Below are 20,624 nucleotides of genomic sequence, written 5' to 3' on the forward strand. Positions count from 1 at the left end.
AAACATTTTGAATTTTAGTAGTAAATCATTTTAAATGCAGTACATTTTGAAATTCTGATTTAAGATTACAGGTGAACTTAATTTTTTAAACAAAACTGTTTTAAAAAAATATTAATAGGCTGGATAAAGAAAATGTGAAATTCTATGCAACCATAAAAAGGATGAGAGCATGTCCTTTGCAGAGACATGGTTGGAGCTGGAAGCCATTATCCTCAGCAAACTACCACAGGAACAGAAAACCAAACACCGCATGTTCTCACTTACAAGTGAGAGCTGAATGATGAGAACACGTGGACACACAGGAAGAGGAACACCACACAGTGGGGCCTGTTGGGGTGAGGGTTGGAAGAGGGAAAGCATCAGGAACAATAGTGAATGATGCTGGGCTTAATACCAAGATGATGGGTTGATCTGTGCACAAACCACCATAGCACAATTTTACCTATGTAACAAACCTGCACATCCTGCACATGTACCCCAGAACTTAAAAGCTGAAGAAAAAAAGAAAGAAACAGCCCAAACAGCCATTAATAAGCACCAGTTAAGTAAATAATCCTACATCCACACACACAGACATTAGAGAGAGCAAGCTGAATTTACATGAGCAGCATAATGCCACTGAGATTCATGCTTGCTGCAGCATGTGTCAGTTACTCCATTCATTATATGGAGGCACCAAATTTTACCTAACCAACATTGTTCTTTTTCAATATCACTTTGGCTATCTCAGGTCCTTTGTCTTTCCATGTAAATTTTAGGATCGCTTCATCAATGGATATCAAAAAAAATATTTTGACAGGGATTGTGTTTAATCTGTAGATCGATTTGGTGAAGACTGCCACCTTAAGATTACAGATATTTTGCAACCCACAAACATGGAATTTGTTTTGTGTACTTAAATCTTCAATCTCCCTTACCAATGTTTTGTAGCCTAACATTTTTGTTAAAGTTATTCCTGAGTATTTTTATGCTATGATGAATGGAATTATTTTCTTAATTTCATTTTCAGATAGTTCACTTGTAATATACAGAAATTCCATTGATTTTTGAACATTAGCCTTGTATCCTGCAGTTTTGCTGAACATATTTATTAATGCTAATGGTTTTGTGGCCCAGGCGCAGTGGCTCATGCCTGTAATCCCAGCACTTTGGGAGGCCAAGGTGGGCGGATCACTTGAGGCAAGGAATTCAAGACCAGCGTGGGCAACATAGTGAAACCCCAACTACCATCAGAGTGAACAGACAACCTACAGAATGGGAGAAAATTTTTGCAATCTACTCATCTGACAAAGGGCTAATATCCAGAACCTATAAAGAACTCAATCAAATTTACAAGAAAAAAACAAACAAAAAAACTTTTTGATAAAAAGTGGTCAAAGGATATGAAAAGACACTTCTCAAAAGAAGACATTCATACAGCCAACAGACACATGAAAAAATGCTCATCATCACTCGCCATCAGAGAAATGCAAATCAAAACCACAATGAGATACCATCTCACACCAGTTAGAATGGCAAGCATTAAAAAGTCATGAAACAACAGGTGCTGGAGAGGATGTGGAGAAATAGGAACTCTTTTACACTGTTGGTGGGATTGTAAACTAGTTCAACCATTGTGGAAAACAGTGTGGCGATTCCTCAAGGATCTAGAACTAGAAATACCATTTGACCCAGCCATCCCATTTCTGGGGATATACCCAAAGGGATTATAAATCATGCTGCTATAAAGACACATGCACACGCATGTTTATTGCAGCACTATTCACAATAGCAAAGACTTGGAATCAACCCAAATGTCCATCAGTGACACACTGGATTAAGAAAATGTGGCACATATACACCATGGAATACTATGCAGCCATAAAAAAGGATGAGTTTGTGTCTTTTGTAGGGACACGGATGCAGCTGGAAACCATCATTCTCAGCAAACTATCACAAGAACAGAAAACCAAACACCACATGTTCTCACTCATAGGTGGGAATTGAACAATGAGATCACTTGGACACAGAAAGGGGAACATCACACACCAGGGCCTATTGCAGGGAGGAGAGGGGGTGGGGATAGCATTAGGAGATATATCTAATGTAAAGGACAAGTTGATGGGTGCAGCACACCAACATGGCACATGTATACACAAGTAACAAACCTGCACATTGTGCCCATGTACCCTAGAACTTAAAGTATAATAATAAAAAAATAATAATAATAATACAAAAAAAAAATTAGCCAGGAGTGGTGGTGCACGCCTGTAGTCTTAGTTACTTGGGAGGCTGAGGCACGAGAATCGCTTCAACCTGGAAGGCGGAAGTGGAAGTGAGCTGAGATGGTGCCACTGCACCACTGCACTCCAGCATGGGTGACAGAGCAAGACTCTGTCTCAAAAAAAAAAAAAAAAAAAAAAATTATAATAGTTTTGTAAGTACAGGCATGTCTCATTTTATTGTGCTTTGCTTTATTGTGCTTCACAGATAATTTCATTTTTTACAGGTTAGAGGTTTGTGACAACCATGCATCAGTAAGTCAATTGGTGCCTTTTTTCAAACAGCATGTGCTCGCTTTGCTAGCATTTTTTTAGCAATACAGTATTTTTAATTAAAGCACGTACTTTTTTACATGTAATGCTATTGCAAACTTAATAGGCTACAGAATAATATAAGCATAACTTTCATGTTATGACTCACTTTCTTGCAATATTCGTTTTATTGTGATGGTCTAGAACCAAACCCACAATATGTCTGAAGTACACTTGTATGTGATTGATTCCTTAGGATTTTCTACATACATTGAATACATGTGATGAGAGTGGGGATCGTTGCCTTGTTAGATCTAGTCTCTTACCATTAAATATGTTAGTTACAAATTTTTCCAAGGTGCCCTTTTCAGGTTGAGGAAACTCCCTTTAACGGAGGTCAAGAGAATGTTTTTTATCATGAATGGCAGATTTTGTCAAATGCTTTTTCCAGAGGTATTGATATGACATATGATTTTTATCCTTTATTAACATGATATGTAACTTTTTTTTTTTTTTTTTTTTGAGAGGAAGTCTCACTCTGTTGCCCAGGCTGGAGTGCAGTGGCGCAATCTTGGCTCACTGCAACCTCCATCTCCTGGGTTCAAGTGATTCTCGTGCCTCAGCCTCCCGAGTAGCTGGGACTACAGGCATGTGTCACCACTCCCGGGTAATTTTTTGGTTTGCTTCACCTTGTTGACTAGGCTGGTCTCAAACTCCTGACCTCAAGTGATCTGCCAGCCTCCACCTCCCAAAGTGCGAGGATTACAGGCATGCGCCACAGCGCCCCGCCCTGCTATATTACATTAACTGATTTTGGGGTATTATACCAAACTTGCATTTCTGGGACAAATCTTAAGTCATTGTGTATAATCCTTTTTATATACATACTGGATTCAGCTTGCTAGCATTGTTCTGAGGGTTTTTACATGTATATTCATAAGAGATATTAGTCTTGTAGTTTTCTTTTTTTGAGATATCTTGGCTTTGGTATCAAGGTAATACTGGCCTCACAGAATGAGTTGGGAAGCATTTCTTCCTCTATTTTCAGAAAGAGTTTGTGAAAGATTGGTAATTTTTCTTATTTAAATGCATGGTAGAATTCTTGAGCAAAGCCATCTGGGCATGAGATTTTCTTTGTGAAAAGATTTTTATTTACTAATTCAATTTAGATTTTCTAGTTTTTCTTGGCCAGTTTTATAATTCATGTCTTTCTAGGACTTACCCAGTTCATCTCAGTTGTCTAATTTGTTTGCTTACAGTTTTTCACAGTATTCCCTTTTATGTCTATAAGATTGACAGTGAGCCTCCTTACATTCCCAATTTTGGCAATTTGAGTGCTCTTTTTTTCTTGGTTAGTGTAGCTAAAAGTTTGTCTGTTTTGCCTTTCCAAAATACTATCTTTTGGCTTCATTCGTTTTATTGATTTCTGTTTTCTATTTCATTGATTTCTATTCCAGTAGTTATCATTTTCTTACTTCTGCTTGTTTTGGTTTTAGTTTGCTTTGTTTCCCTAGTTTCTTAAGGTAGGAACTTAGATTATTGATTTTGAGATTTTTTTTTCTTTCTAATACAGGAATTTGCAGCTATAAAATTTCCTCTAAGCACTTCAGCTGCATCTCATAAAATTGATAAGTTCTATTTTCATTTTCACTCAGCTCAAAATATTTTCTAACTTCCTTGTTCCTTTTTTGACATTATTTAGATGTATGTTGTTTAATTTCCAAATACTTGTGAATTTCCCAAAATATCACTTTGTTATTAATTTCTAATTTAATTTCATGTGATCAAATAAAATATTTTGCAGAATTTCAATCCCTTCAAATTTACTGAGACTTACTTTATGGCCTAGAAGAGGGTCTATCCTGGAAAACATTCATGTGTGCTGGAGAAGAATATGTATTCTGTTGTTGAGTGAAATGTTTTATGAACGTCAGTTAGTCACGTCAGTGAGTTGCTTACATCTTCTATCTGCTCACTGATTTTCTGTCTAGTTGTTCTATCCACTACTGAGAGTGGGGTATTGAAGTTTCCCAACTATTATTTCTGAATTCCCAATTTATCCCTTTATTTCTATCAGTTTTTGCTTCATACTTTTTGGGATTATTTTGTTGGATATGTATATGTTTATAATTGTTATATCTTCCTGATGAATTAACCTTTTGTCATTATAGAATGACCCCACTTTTTTCTAAGAATATCTCTTCTCTTAAAGTCTATTTTGTCTGATATTAGTACAACCACTCCTGCTATAGCCACTGTTTACATCAACCTATTTGTGACTTTAGATCTAAAGTGTGTCTCTTGTGGATGGCATTTAACTGGATCTTGTTAAGTCATATGATCTCTGCCTTTTTTTGGTGTGTTTAATTCATTCACATTTAATGTTACCATTAATAAAGTTGGATTTATGACTGTAATTTGTTATCAGTCTTCTTTTTTCCCGCTGTATCCGTCTTTTTTGTTCCGCTGTTCCTCTTTTGCCTTCTTTTTTGTATCAAATACGTATTTTCTAATGATCATTTTCATTCCTCTGTTAACTTTTTAATAACATTTTTAATTGTTTCCTTGTGGTTGCTCTAAAGATTCCAATATGCATCTTGACTTATTGCTATCTATTTTAGATTAATACTAACTTAATTCCTGTAGAATATGGAAACTTAAAATTAGCTCCATTCCTTCCCTCCTTTATGTTATTGTCAGATATATTACATCCATATATGTTATAAACCAAAGACAGTGTTACAAATATTGCTTTATACAAACTTTTGTCTTTTAAATTAGTTAAGAGAAAAAGGAAAAAATATACTTATGGTCATTTATATTAACTACACTTTACCATTTCTGGCACTCTCCATTTCTTCCTGTTGATTAAGATACTTACTGTCTGGTGTCATCGATCTAATATAGCTTCATATCAGTCCCCCTCCTTTGTGCTATTACTATTATATTTATTATGTATTTGCATGTTATAAGACCAAGAATAGGATTTATAACTAGTTTTATTCAATTACCTTTCAAATTGGTCAGCATAAATGATAAAACATATATTTATATTCTTCTATATAATCACCTATATAATTACCTTTACTAGTGCTTTGTATTTCATGTGGCTTAGAATGCTATCTGGTGTGACTTTCTTTCCACTGGAAGATTTTTCTTTGCTATTTCTTTTAAGGCAAGTGTGCTAGGCAAAAATTCTCTCATTCTTCATTCATTTAGGACTATCTTTATTTCACCTTCATTTTTGCAAGATATATTACTGGATATAAAATTATTGGTTAACAGGTTTTTTTCTTTCAGCACTTTTAATACATCATCCCACTGCCTTCTGGCCTCCATTGCTTCTGATGAAAAGTTGACTATTGTTTTTTATTGTGCACCTCTTGTATAGAAAAAGTCTTTTTTTCTCTTGTTGTTTTCAAGATTCTCTCTTCGTGTTTGGCTTTCATCTGTTTGAATGACATGTCTAGATATTCACAGAGCTTCTTGGGTGTATAGATAAATGTTTTATATCAAATTTGGAAAGTGTTCAGGTATCTTTTATACAGTATTTTTTCTGCCTTTTTATCTTCTCTCTTTCTGGGACTCCAATTACACATTTGCTGGTTTGCTCAATGATGTCTCCTTGGCCTCTGAGGCTCTGTTCATTTTTATTTTTATTTTTCCTCCTACTCTTCATATTAGATAGTTGTTGTTGATCCAGCTTTGAGTTTGCTGATTCTTTTTCCTTTTTAGGAACTCAAATTTGCTGTTAAATCACTCTAGTGAATGTTTTATTTTGGCCATTGCATTTTTCAACCCGAGGATTTTCATTCGGTGCTTCTTTATCATTTCTACCTCTTTATTAAGATTCTATATTTGATCAATCATTGTCATTCCACTTTCCTTTAATTCTTCAAACTTTTTTTTTTTTTTTTTTTTTTTTTGAGACGGAGTCTCGCTCTGTCGCCCAGTCTGGAGTGCAGTGGCTGGATGTCAGCTCACTGCAAGCTCCACCTCCCGGGTTTACACCATTCTCCTGCCTCAGCCTCTGGAGTAGCTGGGACTACAGGCGCCCGCCACCTCGCCCGGCTAGTTTTTTGTATTCTTTTAGTAGAGACGAGGTTTCACCGTGTTAGCCAGGATGGTCTCGACCTCCTGACCTCGTGATCCGCCCGTCTTGGCCTCCCAAAGTGCTGGGATTACAGGCTTGAGCCACCGCGCCCGGCCGATTTACTTCTTTAAACACACTCATAATAGCTGTTGAGAAGTATTTGCTACATTCAACATGTAGGCCCACTAGGAAAGTGTCTCTATTGACTGTTTTTGTGGGGGGGGGGGTCACTCTATCCTGTTTCTTTGCATGTCTCATAATTTGTTGTTGAAAAACTGGATATTCTAGGTAACATATAGCAACTGTGGGTTCTGATCTCCTTCCCCACCCAACCAGGGCTGATGGATGTTGCTGTTTGCTTGTTAGTGACCTGCCTGAACTGGTTCCGTGATGTCTGTTTCTGTCACAGCATGTAACCACTGAGACATCTGCCTAGAGGTTTTTTTTTTTTTCTCCCGAGACAGAGTCTCATGCTATCGCCCAGGCCAGAGTGCAATGGCATGATCTTGGCTCACTGCAACCTCCACCTCCCAGGTTCAAATGATTCTCCTGCTTCAGCCTCCTGAGTAGCTTGGATTACAGGTGCCCGCCACCACACCCAACTAATTTTTGTATTTTAGTAGAGACAGGGTTTCACCACGTTGGCCAGGCTGGTCTTGAACTCCTGACCTTGTGATCCACCCGCCTCAGCCTCCCAAAGTGCTGGGATTACAGGCGTGAGCCACCGTACCCGGTTTCTTGTTTTTAAGCCCAGCTTAGATCAGCATAGCTTAATGGTCAGCCAGTGACTGGCCAGAGGTTGAGCCACACCTTGTGCCGGGAAGGCTTCACCTTTTGTCAGTGGATCTCTGTGTGGCTTGGAGAATTCATTCAAAGTTCCAGATTTTTATAAGTCTTCAGTCTCTCCTGAATGTGAATGTGTATGCAGCCTTATGCATACCTTTTAGATCACCAGATACATGTGGTAGCTTTTCAAGACCCCTCTTTCATTGTATCATTACGTGGATTTCCATGTTAAATTTTTGGCTGGCCTGTTGGCCTATTGCTTGTCCTAACCAGTACTGCAACCTCAAGCTAGCTGCAATTTTGGTTTTCCATGATTGTTTGTCACTGAAATAACTATTGTTTTCAACATCCCTGGGCATGGAAGTAAAGTCAGCCACCCTCTGCTGCCACTGCCATTCCCTCCCACAAGCCCCACTCACCTGGATAGAACTGCCTTACCACAACCACACAGCTGGAGGTGAGAGGGCAATGCTAAAACACTACAGACTTCCACTGTTCTTTCTGAAATTCTGAGAACCAGTACACTTTTTTTTTTTTTTTAAGATGGTGTCTTGCTCTGTTACCCAGGCTGGAGTGCAGTGGCGTGATCTCAGCTCACTGCAACCTCTGCCTCTCTGGTTTCAAGGGATTCTCCTGCCTCAGCCACCCAAGTAGCTGGGACTACAGACTAGCGCCATCACACCCTGCTAATTTCTTATATTTTTAGTAGAGGTGGGGTTTTACCGTGTTAGCCAGGATAGTCTCAATCTCCTGACCTGCCTTCCTTGGCCTCCCAAAGTGCTAGGATTATAGGCTTGAGCCCACGCCCGGCCACGGATGGACTTTCTTAAATTAACCCTTCTCAATTTGTTGTATGCCTTTGGTCAAATTTCCAGTCTTTAAATGACTGTCTTTGGCAATTTTGTCTAACTTTATAATTGTTTTGGGAAAAGAGGATTTGCTGAGATCTGCACTCAGCCATTCCACAAGTCCTGCCCACTTGCAGGAATGAGTTGTTGTAGGCACAAAGCAAACAGTATACACTACAATATTTCATGGAAGGAACTGAGGCCAAGAGAGTGGAAGTGCTTTGTCTAAAGTCCCACAGCAAGTCCATGGTGGAGCTAGGACCAGAACCACCCCTTTGCCCCTGCCAACAAACCAACTCTTTCTTCTGCCTTACTTAAAGGGAAAATGTAATGGCAGCCACATATCCACTAGAGGGCGCCCCAAACCAGGCTTCTCACCCAGAAAGCGGAATGATATTGCAGGAGACTTCAAACTGGACTTCATTTTCTTTTGCCATAAGCCCTGGGAGAGCAATAGGGATATCCCCCACCATAAAACCCGGAAGCTGGTAGTATACAGAAGAGGTTGAGAGCTAAGAGTTGGGAAGACAGCATGTGAGTGATGTAGACGGATACAGAGGAGCAGAAAGCAGCCAAGAGAGTAAGTGAAGAAAGGGAAAGTGGAGGAGAGATCTTTCTCATCCTTTGGAGAAGACTAAAAAGGAACAATAGCAAATAGTATTTTCTTTGTGATTCAGATAGCAATAAGAATATATTGCTTTAAGCAGATGCCTCTGTCTTCATAAATGGCAAAGGGATCAGAGAACAATGTTTTAAAATGTTCATAAGAAAGTCTGAAGTTTAAATATTTTGATGCTCATTTTTAAAAAATCAAGTCAGGTTCAACATTTGCATGTGCAGATGCAGGTAAGCAGTTAAATTGCCTTTAATTTATAATTTAGGCATATACAGATTTTTGATTCATAGATTGTCTGATTATTTTTTCCTTTCAGACATAGGTAAATGAGAGAGGAACAGAAGCTATTTAGCCTAATTTCTTTATATGAACATATGTGCCAAGTTGAGGTCATTTCTGCTATTATACACACATGACACAGGAAAGCCCATAGGCCCATCCTCACTGTTACATTAACCAAAGGACCATTACTATCTAAGTCCTGACACTGGTCAGGAAGAAAAACAGAAAGGCCCATGAACGAAAGATGTACAAGAAGTGAAGAACAGGTGCCAGAGCTTAAATCGATCCAACTCAGGCTATTATTTCTGGCATTGATCAGGGTGAAAGGAATGGCAGTAACAATAAGATTACGGGACAGGTTTTCCTGAGTCAGTCCAGAGGGAAAGCCAGTTGACATGTTATGTTACTCTTGAACCAACCCCTGACTCCATCTCAGTCTACTAGAGCACAGACCCCAATACCTCAGAGTCCTAACCAATGCCTTTCACCCACCATCCACGGTATGTAGTAGAGGGCAGGGCTCTCAGAGTGGGCCAAGCCAGTTGGATGGTCACGTCTGTTCTTCGTAGGAACACGCAGTCTGTTCTTCACCATCCCTCCACCTTGGACACACTTCCCCATCAACCAAATAGCCAGTTACTTCCCACCCAACATGACTAGGTCATTTCCAATGACAACAAACAAGCAATCAATCAAATCCTTATTGTTTCCTGGAAAACTGACAGCAAGAAGAGAGCCCAATTCATTGTGAGGCCAGTCTAAGCTAGAAGAAAGCTCACAAAACCCAAGTTCTGTTCATCAAGGATGTCGAACGAGCTTTGTGGCACAGAAAACAGAAGGCTCAGGGACTGGAGAAGGAAAGAGGAGGGAATTTTGGAATTTTAGATATTTTCTTTTGCATTTTAATACTCTCTCATCTGCAATTTTGCCACTGGATGGGGTAGTAAGGTATAAAACTAAATGGGATTCACAGAGACTTAACATTTATCCACTCTCTTGTTAAATTTCCTCCCACTGTAAATCGATTATATTGAGTATTGATTCTCAGCCTTGGTTACAAATTGAAATCGCCTGTGGAGCTTTAAAAAGTTCAGCTTGGTCTGGAGTATAGCCTAGGTGCCAGAGTTTTAAAAGCTCCTCTGGTGAGTTTAAGGTGTAGCCAAGGTTGCAGTTATACTGGGGGCTTTTCTACAGTCCCATCCTTCCCTTTTTCTTGAACATCTCTCCAGCATTTCATGAAGTTCTGCTAACTTCATGAGCCACAGTGTAGCTGTCAGTATGCTCCAGAGCTGCCTCCAATCCCAGCAGATGCTGCCACCTTCAATTCCAGGTGAAGATTTTGCTGCCGTTTGTCTTTGTGTGATTGGGTTAATTTGAAAGCCTTGTCTTCAAGCTCTTCCTTTCATTAATACTTGTTCAGTTCTATTTTCTATGCATTTTGTATCTCTCTAAGTGTGTCTTTCCATAAGTTGTGATTATTTTTTATTTATAATATCCATTTTTTTCTGGAGCATTTTTCATCCATATCCTGTCTTGTCTTTAAAATTTTCTTTTTTTTTTTTTTTTTTTTTTGAGACGGAGTCTCGCTGTGTCGCCCAGGCTGGAGTGCAGTGGCCGGATCTCAGCTCACTGCAAGCTCCGCCTCCCGGGTTCCCGCCATTCTCCCGCCTCAGCCTCCGAGTAGCTGGGACTACAGGCGCCGCCACCACGCCCGGCTAGTTTTTTGTATTTTTAGTAGAGACGGGGTTTCACCGTGTTAGCCAGGAGGGTCTCGATCTCCTGACCTTGTGATCCGCCCGCCTCGGCCTCCCAAAGTGCTGGGATTACAGGCTTGAGCCACCGCGCCCGGCCTAAAATTTTCTTTAAGTTGGTTATCACCTTTCTCTGGTATCTCCTTGAATAGCTTAGTAATCAACCTTCTGGGCTGGGTGCGGTGGCTCATGCCTATAATCCCAGCACTGTGGGACGCCAAAGCAGGTGGATCACCTGAGGTCAGGCATTCAAGACCAGCCTGGCCAATATGGCAAAACCCCTCCTCTACTAAAAATACAAAAATTAGTGAGACATGGTGGCACATGCCTGTAATCCCAGCAACTGGGGAGGCTGAAGCAGGAGAATCACTTGAACCTGGGAGATGGAGGTGGCAGTGAGTCAAGAGCGTGCCATTGCCCTCCAGCCTGGGCGACAGAGCAAGACTCCATCTCAAATAATCAACCTTCTGAATTCTGTTTGTCCCTTTGGAATAAACAGTCATTTCCAAGCTCCCTGTACATCTGCACAGGCTGGCAACCCAGCTCTGGCCCTTCTCCCAGAAACAGGCACCCACTTGAAACTCCTGTTTTGTAAGGCCTCCTATTTGACAAAGACAAAGAAAAAATAATGAACAAAGCCTCCTAGAAATTTGGGATTATCTTAAATGACCAAAACTAAAAATAATTGATGTTCCTGAGGAAGAAGAGGAATCTAAAAGTTTGGAAAACACATTTGAGGGAATAATTGAGAAAAACTTCCCTGGCCTTACCACAGATCTAGACATCAACACCTGGGAAATTCATCACAAAAAGATCATCATCCAGACACATAGTCATCACGTTATCTAAAATCAAGACAAAGGAAAGAATCTTATGAGCTGTGAGGCAAAAGCATCAGGTAACCTAGAAAGGAAACCCTAACAGACTAACAGCAGATTTCTCAGCAGAAACCCTACAAAACAGAAGGGATTGGGATTCTATCTTTAGCCATTTCAAACAAAATAATGGTCAGTCAAGAATTTTGTATACAGCAAAACTAAGCTTCATAAGTGAAGGAGAAATAAAGTCTTTTTCAGACAAACAAATGCTGACAGAATTCACCACAACTAAGCCAGCACTACAAGAAATGATAAAAGGAGTTCTAAATCTTGAAAGAAAACTTCAAAATACACCAAAATAGAACCTCCTTAAATCTCACACAGCCTATAAAACAATAACACAATTTTTAAAAAAGGCATTTGGGCAACAGCTAGCACAATGAGTAAAACAGCACCTCACATCTCAATACTAACATTGACTGTAAATGGCCTAAATGCTCCACTTAAAGGATACAGAATGGCAGAGTCGATTAAAATCCACCAACCAAGTATCTGCTATCTCTAAGAGACTCACCTAATGCATAAGGACTCACATAAAAAGGGTGGAAAAAGATATTCCAAGCAAATGGAAACCAAAAGTGAGCTAGAGTAACTATTCTTATAAAAGACAAAACAGACCTTAAAACAACAACAGTTTAAAAAGATCAAGAGGGACATTATGTCATAATAAAAAGATCAGTCCAACAGGAAAATATCACAATCCTAAATATATGCACCTAACACAAGAGCTCCCAAATGTGTAAACCAATTATTACTACACCTAAGAAATGAGATAGATGGCAACACAGTAATAGCGGGAGACTTCAGTACTCCACTGACAGCACTAGACAGGTCATCAAGACAGAATGTCAACAAAGAAACAACGGACTTAAACTATACCCAGAGCAAATAAGCTTAACAGATATTTACAACATTCCACCCAACAACTGCAAAATATACATTCTTGTCATCAGCACATGGAACATTCTCCAAGATAGATCATTTGATAGGCCACAAAACAAGTTTCAATAAATTTAAGAAAATCAAAAATATATCAAGTACCCTCTCAGACCACAGTGGAATAAAATTAGAAATTAACTCTGAAAGGAACCCTCAAAACTATACAAATACATGGAAATTAAGTCATCTACTCCTCAATGATATTTGGTCAACAATGAAATCAAGATGGAAATTTAAAAATTCTTTGAACTGAACAATAATAGTGACACAACTTATCAAAAGCTCAGTGACACAGCAAAAGCGGTGCTAAGAGGAAAGTTCATAGCATTAAATGCCTACATAAAAAAAAAAAAAAAAAAAAAAAAAAAAAAAAAAACCTTTAAGGTTACACCTCAAGGAACTAGAGAAACAAGAATAAACTAAACCTAAATCAGCAGAGGAAAAGAAATAACCAAGATCAGAGCAGAACTAAATGAAACTGAAGCCAACACACACACACACACACACACACAAACACACACCAAAGATAAATGAAACAAAAAGCTGGTTCTTTGAAAAGATAAACAAAATTGATAGACCATTAGTGAGATTAACCAAGAAAAGAGAAGAGATCCAAATAAATTCAATTAGAAAAGACATGCGAGATATTAAAACTGATACCACAGAAATACAAAAGATCATTCACACACACAAACTAGAAAATCTAGAGGAGATGGATAAATTCCTGGAAATATGCAATCCTCCTATATTAAATCAGGAAGAAATAGAAACTCTGAACAGATGATAACAAGTAGCAAGATTGAAACAGTAATTTTTTAAAATGCCAACAACAACAACAACAACAAAGTCCAGAACCAGACAGATTCACAGTTGAATTCTATCAGGCTTTCAAAGCATTGATCCCAATCTTACTGAAACTATTCCAAAAGACAGAGAAAGGGGGAATGCTCCCTATATCGTTTATGAAGCCAGCATCACCTCAATACCAAAACCAGGAAAGGACATAACAAAAAAAGAAAACTGCAGACCAATATCCCTGATGAACACGGATGCAAAAATCCTCAAGAAAATACTAGTTAACGGAATCAACAGCATATCAAAAAGATAATCCACCATGATCAAGTGGGTTTTATAGCAGGAATGCAGGGATGGTTTAATATATACAAGTCAATAAATGTGATACATCACAAAAACAGCATTAAAAACAAAAATCACATAATCATCTCAGCCACAGAAATAGCATTTGACAAGATCCAGCATCGCTTTATGATTAAAAACCTCAACAAAATCAGCATAAAAGGGACATACCTCAAGGCAATAAAAGACATCTATGACAAACCCACAGCCAACATTATACTGATTGGGGAAAAGTTGAAAGCATTCCCCCTGATAACTAGAACAATCAAGGATGCCCACTTTCACCACATTTATTCGATATAGTACTGGAAGTCCTAGCCAGCACAATCAGACAAGAGAAAGAAATAAAGGGCATCCAAATCAGTAAAAAGGAAGTCAAACTGTTGCTGTTTGCTGATGTGATCATATATCTAGAAAACCCTAAAGCCTAATCCAAAAAGTCCTAGAACTGGTAAATCAATTTAGCAAAGTTTCAGGATACAAAATTATTGTACACAAATCCAGTAGCCCTGCTGTACACCAACAATGACTAAGCTGAGAATCAAATCAACCCCTTCTACAACAGCTGTAAAAAAAAAAAAAAATACTTAGTAATATACCTAACCAAAGACATGAAAGATCTCTACAAGGAAAACAAAACACTGCTGAAAGAAATCACAGATGACACAAACAAATGGAAACACATCTCGCGCTCATGGATGGGTAGAATCAATATTGTGAAAATGACCATACTGCCAAAAGCAAACTACAAATTTAGTGTAATTCCCATCAAAATACCTATTCACAGAACTAGAATAAAACAACCCTAAAATTAGTATGGAATCAAAAAAGAACCCGCATAGCCAAAGCAAGACTAAGCAAAAAGAACAAATCTTGAGGTGTCACATTACCTGACTTTGAACTATACTGCAAGGCTATAGTTACCAAAACAGCATGGTACTGGTATAAAAATAGGCATGTAGACCAATGTAACAGAATAGGGAAGCCAGAAATAAAGCAAAATACAGCCAACTGTCTTCAACAAAGCAAACAAAAACATAAAGTAGAAAAGGACACCCTATTCAACAAAAAATGCTGGGATAATTGGCAAGCCACATGTAGAAGAATAAAGCTGGATCCTCAACTCTCACCTTCTACAAAAATCAGCTCAAGATGGATCAGAGATTTAAATCTGAGATATGAAACCATAAAAATTCTAGAAGATAACATCAGAAAAACCCTTCTAGACATTGGTGTAGGAAAAGAGTTCATAATCAAGAACCCAAAAGCAAATGCAATGTAAACAAATATAAATAGATGGGACCTAATTAAACCAAAAAGCTTCTGCACAGCAAAAGAAACAATCAGCAGAGTAAATGGACAACCCACAGAGTGTGAGAGAATATTCACAAACTATGCATCCAACAAAGGACTAATATCCAGAATCTGCAAGGAACTCAAGCAAATCAGCAAGGAAAAAAACAAACAATCCCATCAAAAAGTGGGCAAAGGACATGAACAGGCAATTCTCAAAAGAAGATATATAAATGGTCAACAAACATATTTTAAAAACTGCTCCACATCACTAATTATCAGAGAAATGAAAATCAAAACCACAATGCAATAATACCACCTTACTCCTGCAAGAATGGCCATAACTTAAAAATCAAAAAATAATATGTGTTGGCATAGATGTGGTGAAAAGGGAACACTTACACTGCTGGTGGGGATGTAAACTGGTACAATCACTATGGAAAACACTATGAAGACTCCTTAAGAACTAAAAGTAGAACAACAATTTGATCCCACTACTGGGGTATCTAACCAGAGGAAAAGAAGTCATTGTATGAAAAAGACACTTGCACAACCATGTTTATAGCAGCACAATTCACAACTGCAAAAATATGGAACCAGCCTAAATGACCATCAACAAATGGGTGGACAAAGAAAATGTGGTATGCATACACATACACACACACACACACACACACACACACACCATGGAATACTACTCAGCCATAAAAAGGAATGAAACAATGGCATTCACAGCAACCTGGATAGAACTGGAGACCATTATTCTAAGTGAAGTAACTCAGGAATGGAAAACCAAAAAATCATATGTTCTCACTTATAAGTGGGGACTAAGCTATGAGGGCACAAAGGCATAAGAATGATGTAATCGACTTTAGGGACTCAGAAGGGAAGGGTAGGAGTGGGGTGAGGGATAAAAGACCACGCACTGAGTATAGTGTACACTGCTCAGGTGATGGGTGCACTAAAATCTCAGAAATCACCACTAAAGAACTTTTCCATGCAACCAAATACCACCTGTTCCCCCAAAACTATTGAAATAAAAGTACAAATAAAGATGCATCAAATATGTAAATGTAAAAAATAAAACTATAAAATATCTAAAAGAAAACAGGAGAAAATCTTTGTGACCTGGGCAAAGGTTTCTTAGATACGACACGAAAGGCACTATTCATAAATAGAGATTTATATGAAATCATATTGTATGTCCACTTCTTTGTCTCCTTCATATAACTATTTTGAGTGACATCAATGTTGTTGCTTTTTATCAATAGTCCATTCCTGTTTATTACTGAGCAGTATTTCATTACATTTCCTTTTTATAAATGGAAAAGCTGATACATCGGACTTCATCAAAATTCAAGAACCTGTTCTGAAGAGACAAGCTACAGATGGGGAGAAAATATCATAAAGTATTTATCTGATGATGTACTTGTATAGAGAACTTCTGGAGAACTCTCAAAACATACAAACCAATAGGAAAAAATGGGCAAAAGATTTGAACACTTCACCAAAGATTATATATATGGATGACAAATATACGCATGAAAAGATGTTTAACATTATTAGCCATTAGGAAAATGCAAATGAAAACCACAATGAGATACCTACACATCTATTAAAATAGCTCAAATGTAGAAGATTTTGACCATGCCAAATGCTGATGAACTGGAACTCTTATATACTGCTGGTAGCAAGGTAAAATGATACAACCACTGTGGAAAACAGTAAGTTAAGGTTAGAGGTCTTTTAGAATTTGTCTAGCGGGCTTGGAGACCCCCAAAAAAGAAAAAAAAAAATTTAAGGAAAACAGTAAGTTAAATATACATCTACCACATGACCTAGCCATTTCATTCCTACATATTCACCCAAGAGGAAAAAACACACAGTCTGCACAAAGACTTGTACATAAATGTCCAAGCAGATTGTGATAGTCAAAAACGAGAAACAACTCAAATGCTCAATCAACAGATGAACAGATAAACAAGAGTGGCATATCCATGCAATGAAATTCTGCTCAGTAATAAAAAGGAATGAACTGTTGGTAAAAAGCAACAACATGGATGTCATTCAAAATAGTTACCTGAAGGAGACAGACAAAGTGCACATACAGTATGATTCCATATAAATCTCTCAAAATGCAAACAAATCTATGGTGACAAAAAGCATATCAGTTGTTGCCTGGGGATGGGAGTGGTGTGGGAAGAGAGAGGGATTACAAAAGGCACAAAGAAACTTTTGTAAATGATAGAGATTATTCATTATCTTGATTGTGGTGAAGATTTCACAGGATATATATATAGATGTCAAAATGTATCAAATTGTACACTTCCCTGGCATATACATATGCCAAATGTATCAAATTGTATATTTTAGATATGTGGAGTTTACTATATGTCAATTACATCTCAATAAAATTGCTTTAAAACAAAGCATAACTAACATCCCAAATCAGGATATTTATTAGACTGTCTAAACCAAGCTTGTCCAACCTGCAGCCCACAGGCCACATACAGCCCAGGACAGCTTTGAATGTGGCCCAACACAAATTCGTAAACTTTGTTAAAACATTATGACATTTGTGTGTGTGTGTGTGTGTGTGTGTGTGTGTGTGTTTTAAGCTTAACAGCTATTGTCAGTGTTAGTGTATTTTATGTGTGGCCCAAGATGTTTCTTCTTCTTTCAAGGTGGCTCAGGGAAGCCAAAAGATTGGACACCCCTGGAAACAAAGTAAAATACAATATGTAGAGAAGTTGCCAGGAGGTTAAAGATAGTCACTTTGAGAATTCTTGTTATACCTACCTCAGCTGCTTGCTTTATTAACTTGCCTTCATTCTCAGGCTTGGGAATTGAACTCCAGTCTGCTTTCTGGCTGGGTGTGGTCTCCAAGCTAACTACAGGCTTCTCCCTAAATGATTTTGTAATCACATAGTTAACAAATATCACTATTTCACAATTATTGGAAAATCTGTATTACAGATTTGTGATTTTTAAGATGCCTTTTGGTTTGGAGACTGTAGGGAACATTTCCCCCCAAGCTTGCTTCTGTGAACCCAGAAGAACTGCTGTTGGCTGGTTTTCTGACAATTGTTTAAATGCTAATGAGAGTAAGAAGTAGTTTTGGGGGTTTTTTATTATTTTTTAATTTGCTAATAATCTCTTTTTAATGTTTCTCAGAGTGATACTTGCACATGGCTGTTGTTGTTGTTGTTGTTTTTAAGGAACCAGTACATAAGAATTTATAATGAAATGCAAGGAGCCTTCCTTCTTTCCCTTCTCATCCCAGCCCTACTGCCCAGAGGCAAACCCCTTGAACTCTAGAGCTCCTTCTTCCAATAATTAGCTCCAGATTTCTAAGAAAGCTTGATAAGCCACAACACTGTAACTGCAAGTAATATGAATGAAATCAGTATATTTCTCCCTTGAAACAAAATGTTACAGGAGGGGACAGAAACAAAAGGCAAGAATAGGCGTTTAAGCATATTAAATGAAGGTAGAGTAAAGTAGAGTAAAATACAGTAGAGTAAAATACTTCAAAGCCAAAAGATCTAGGTTTGAATCCTAGCTCTCATGATTGCTGTCCCACATTGAGTTAGTAAATTAATGTCTGACCCTCAGCTTGATTATCTTTAAAATAGAGATGAAAATATGTCTCACAGAGGTGTCATGAGAGGGAAAAGAGACAGCACATGTAAACATCTGGTATACCACCAACTCAGAAATGGCTTTTTCTTTACCTTTTCCCATGCTTTAAACTCTTCTCCAGAAAAAAAATAGTGTATGGGGCAGATGGGACACCCCTCATTTTCAGTATAGCTCCTCTCCAAAATTTCAGCCCCTCGGAATTTTTTAAAGCAGCAACCATCATGTTGTTAATGAAAGTGAATTCAGGAAATCTGCCAAAGGCCGACTCATTGCTCATTGATTAGTGAGACCAAGGACAATATTGTAAGCCTCCTGCTAAAGCCATTCATTTCTCTGGGGTCTAGAGAATGGCCTTGTGGCTAGAAACAGCTGCAAGGTGTGCCTGTGGCCAACAGGTCCCAAGCCCAGTACAATCTGTTATCACCCAGGATCACACCAGCCTTCCCCTTGCTGGGTAGCAGCTGGCTGGTTCACACAAAAACCACCTCTGGATTTGCTTTACAGAACTGCAGTCCAAGTCAGTTCTTCAAAAGACTTCTTCCACCCAAAGACCTCATCCTTACAATCTTCTTACCCTTGCTGGATGCTTCTGCCCTGTTCTAATATGCCCGGCGTAGGCTGCTTGGCTGGGAGCTGGACCAACGCTGCGGCTCCCACGGATTCTTCTAATTCAAGGGGAGAAATGCTATTTAGACCTGTGAAAGGAGGGTTAGAGCAAGCACCTTGACCGCTACGGAGAGTGGGCTCAGAGCTCTAGTCCAGCATCGTGCCCGGCTCCTGGTTAGGCCTCAGGAAATCTTGGGATGAATGGAGAGGGTTGTGGAACTAGGTGCTGGAGCGGGTTCAGTTCCTCTGCCAAAGAGAGACTCTGGAATTCCTGGGGACGGAATCGGGAGAGGATGAAGAAGGGCGCCTGGCCTCTGTCCCAAGCCAGATGGGAGGAACCTCTGCAGAGCTAGAGCCGGTCTTAACACCACCCTCCGGAGCTGCCACCACTGCCTCACCTCCATATAAAACACGGCAGGAATGAGGGAGAGGCTGCCCGGCTCGCTTTGATTAGCTTTATAACAAGCGGTCGTTCAGAAATGTTCGCTCATGATGGCTAACAGACAACACAATCACCAAATGTCTAAGAAAAGGAGCTTTGAGGGTAACGGCCCGCTGGGACCTGAAGGACAATTACGGAAAGGGCCCCCATTCTCCGGGCTGACCTGAGTGGGGCACAGTTGAACGTCTGGGCGCAGGCTGCTGGTCCTTGCGCCCGGTACCGGCGGTTCGCGAGGCGGGTTTGGGGCGGGGTGGGGGAATCCTAGGGAGGCGGAGCGCGTACTTCCCCCGGGCGCCCGGGCTCAGGCCCATCCCGCCTCTGCTGCCTCGCCGGCCCCCAGGCCTTGCAAGGGACTACGCGCCTGGCGAGTTCCCGGTCTGCGGGGCCCCTGGTCGGCGGAGCCGCGGAATCGTGGGCGCTGGGGAGCGGCTCGGGGAGGAACGGCGGAGGGGAAAGCGCCGCAGGCGACAAACGGCAGAGGCGCGCGGGGCGGCGACGGTGGTGCGGGCGCAGTGACGCGTCCGAGGACAGAGTGGGGCGAAATGGGGCGCTTAGAGGCCCGAGAATCTGTGGGTCTTTTAGGGGGAGGGGGCGAAGGAGGTTATTCGTTTTGGGGAAGGTCATGGAAACAGCAAAGGCTCAGAGGTGGTGCCGAAACTGGCTGGAGAAGCTGAACGGTTTGGAACAGAGGCGTGACATGGAGGGGTAAATGGAGACCAGATTAGGAAGCCTTGGGAGGCACAATCAGGAGTTAAAATCTTAAACAATTCAGTTATTTTGTTTTAAAAAAATATAGCA

General features: G+C 39.5%; 1 protein-coding gene across 2 annotated transcripts in view; it reads right to left on the reverse strand.

Annotated features, from left to right (window-relative positions):
• The window catches only part of PLAAT5 (phospholipase A and acyltransferase 5), a 31,380-nt gene extending 10,791 nt beyond the window's left edge, over positions 1-20,589 (reverse strand). The window contains exons 1-3 of one of the 2 annotated variants that reach the window (XM_030917438.1): positions 19,990-20,589; positions 19,353-19,443; positions 17,936-18,041 (exon numbers count right to left, since the gene is read on the reverse strand). In XM_030917438.1, coding sequence (XP_030773298.1) covers positions 17,936-18,041; positions 19,353-19,443; positions 19,990-20,137 — 345 coding nt within the window. In that variant the 5' untranslated portion in view covers positions 20,138-20,589. Of the gene's footprint in view, positions 1-17,935; positions 18,042-19,352; positions 19,474-19,989 lie in introns of both variants that reach the window. The other variant, XM_010376602.2, reaches the window with a different exon arrangement.
• Positions 20,590-20,624: the final 35 nt, after the last annotated feature.

This window comes from Rhinopithecus roxellana, chromosome 15 (assembly GCF_007565055.1).
Source record: "Rhinopithecus roxellana isolate Shanxi Qingling chromosome 15, ASM756505v1, whole genome shotgun sequence".
NCBI lineage: Eukaryota > Metazoa > Chordata > Mammalia > Primates > Cercopithecidae > Rhinopithecus > Rhinopithecus roxellana.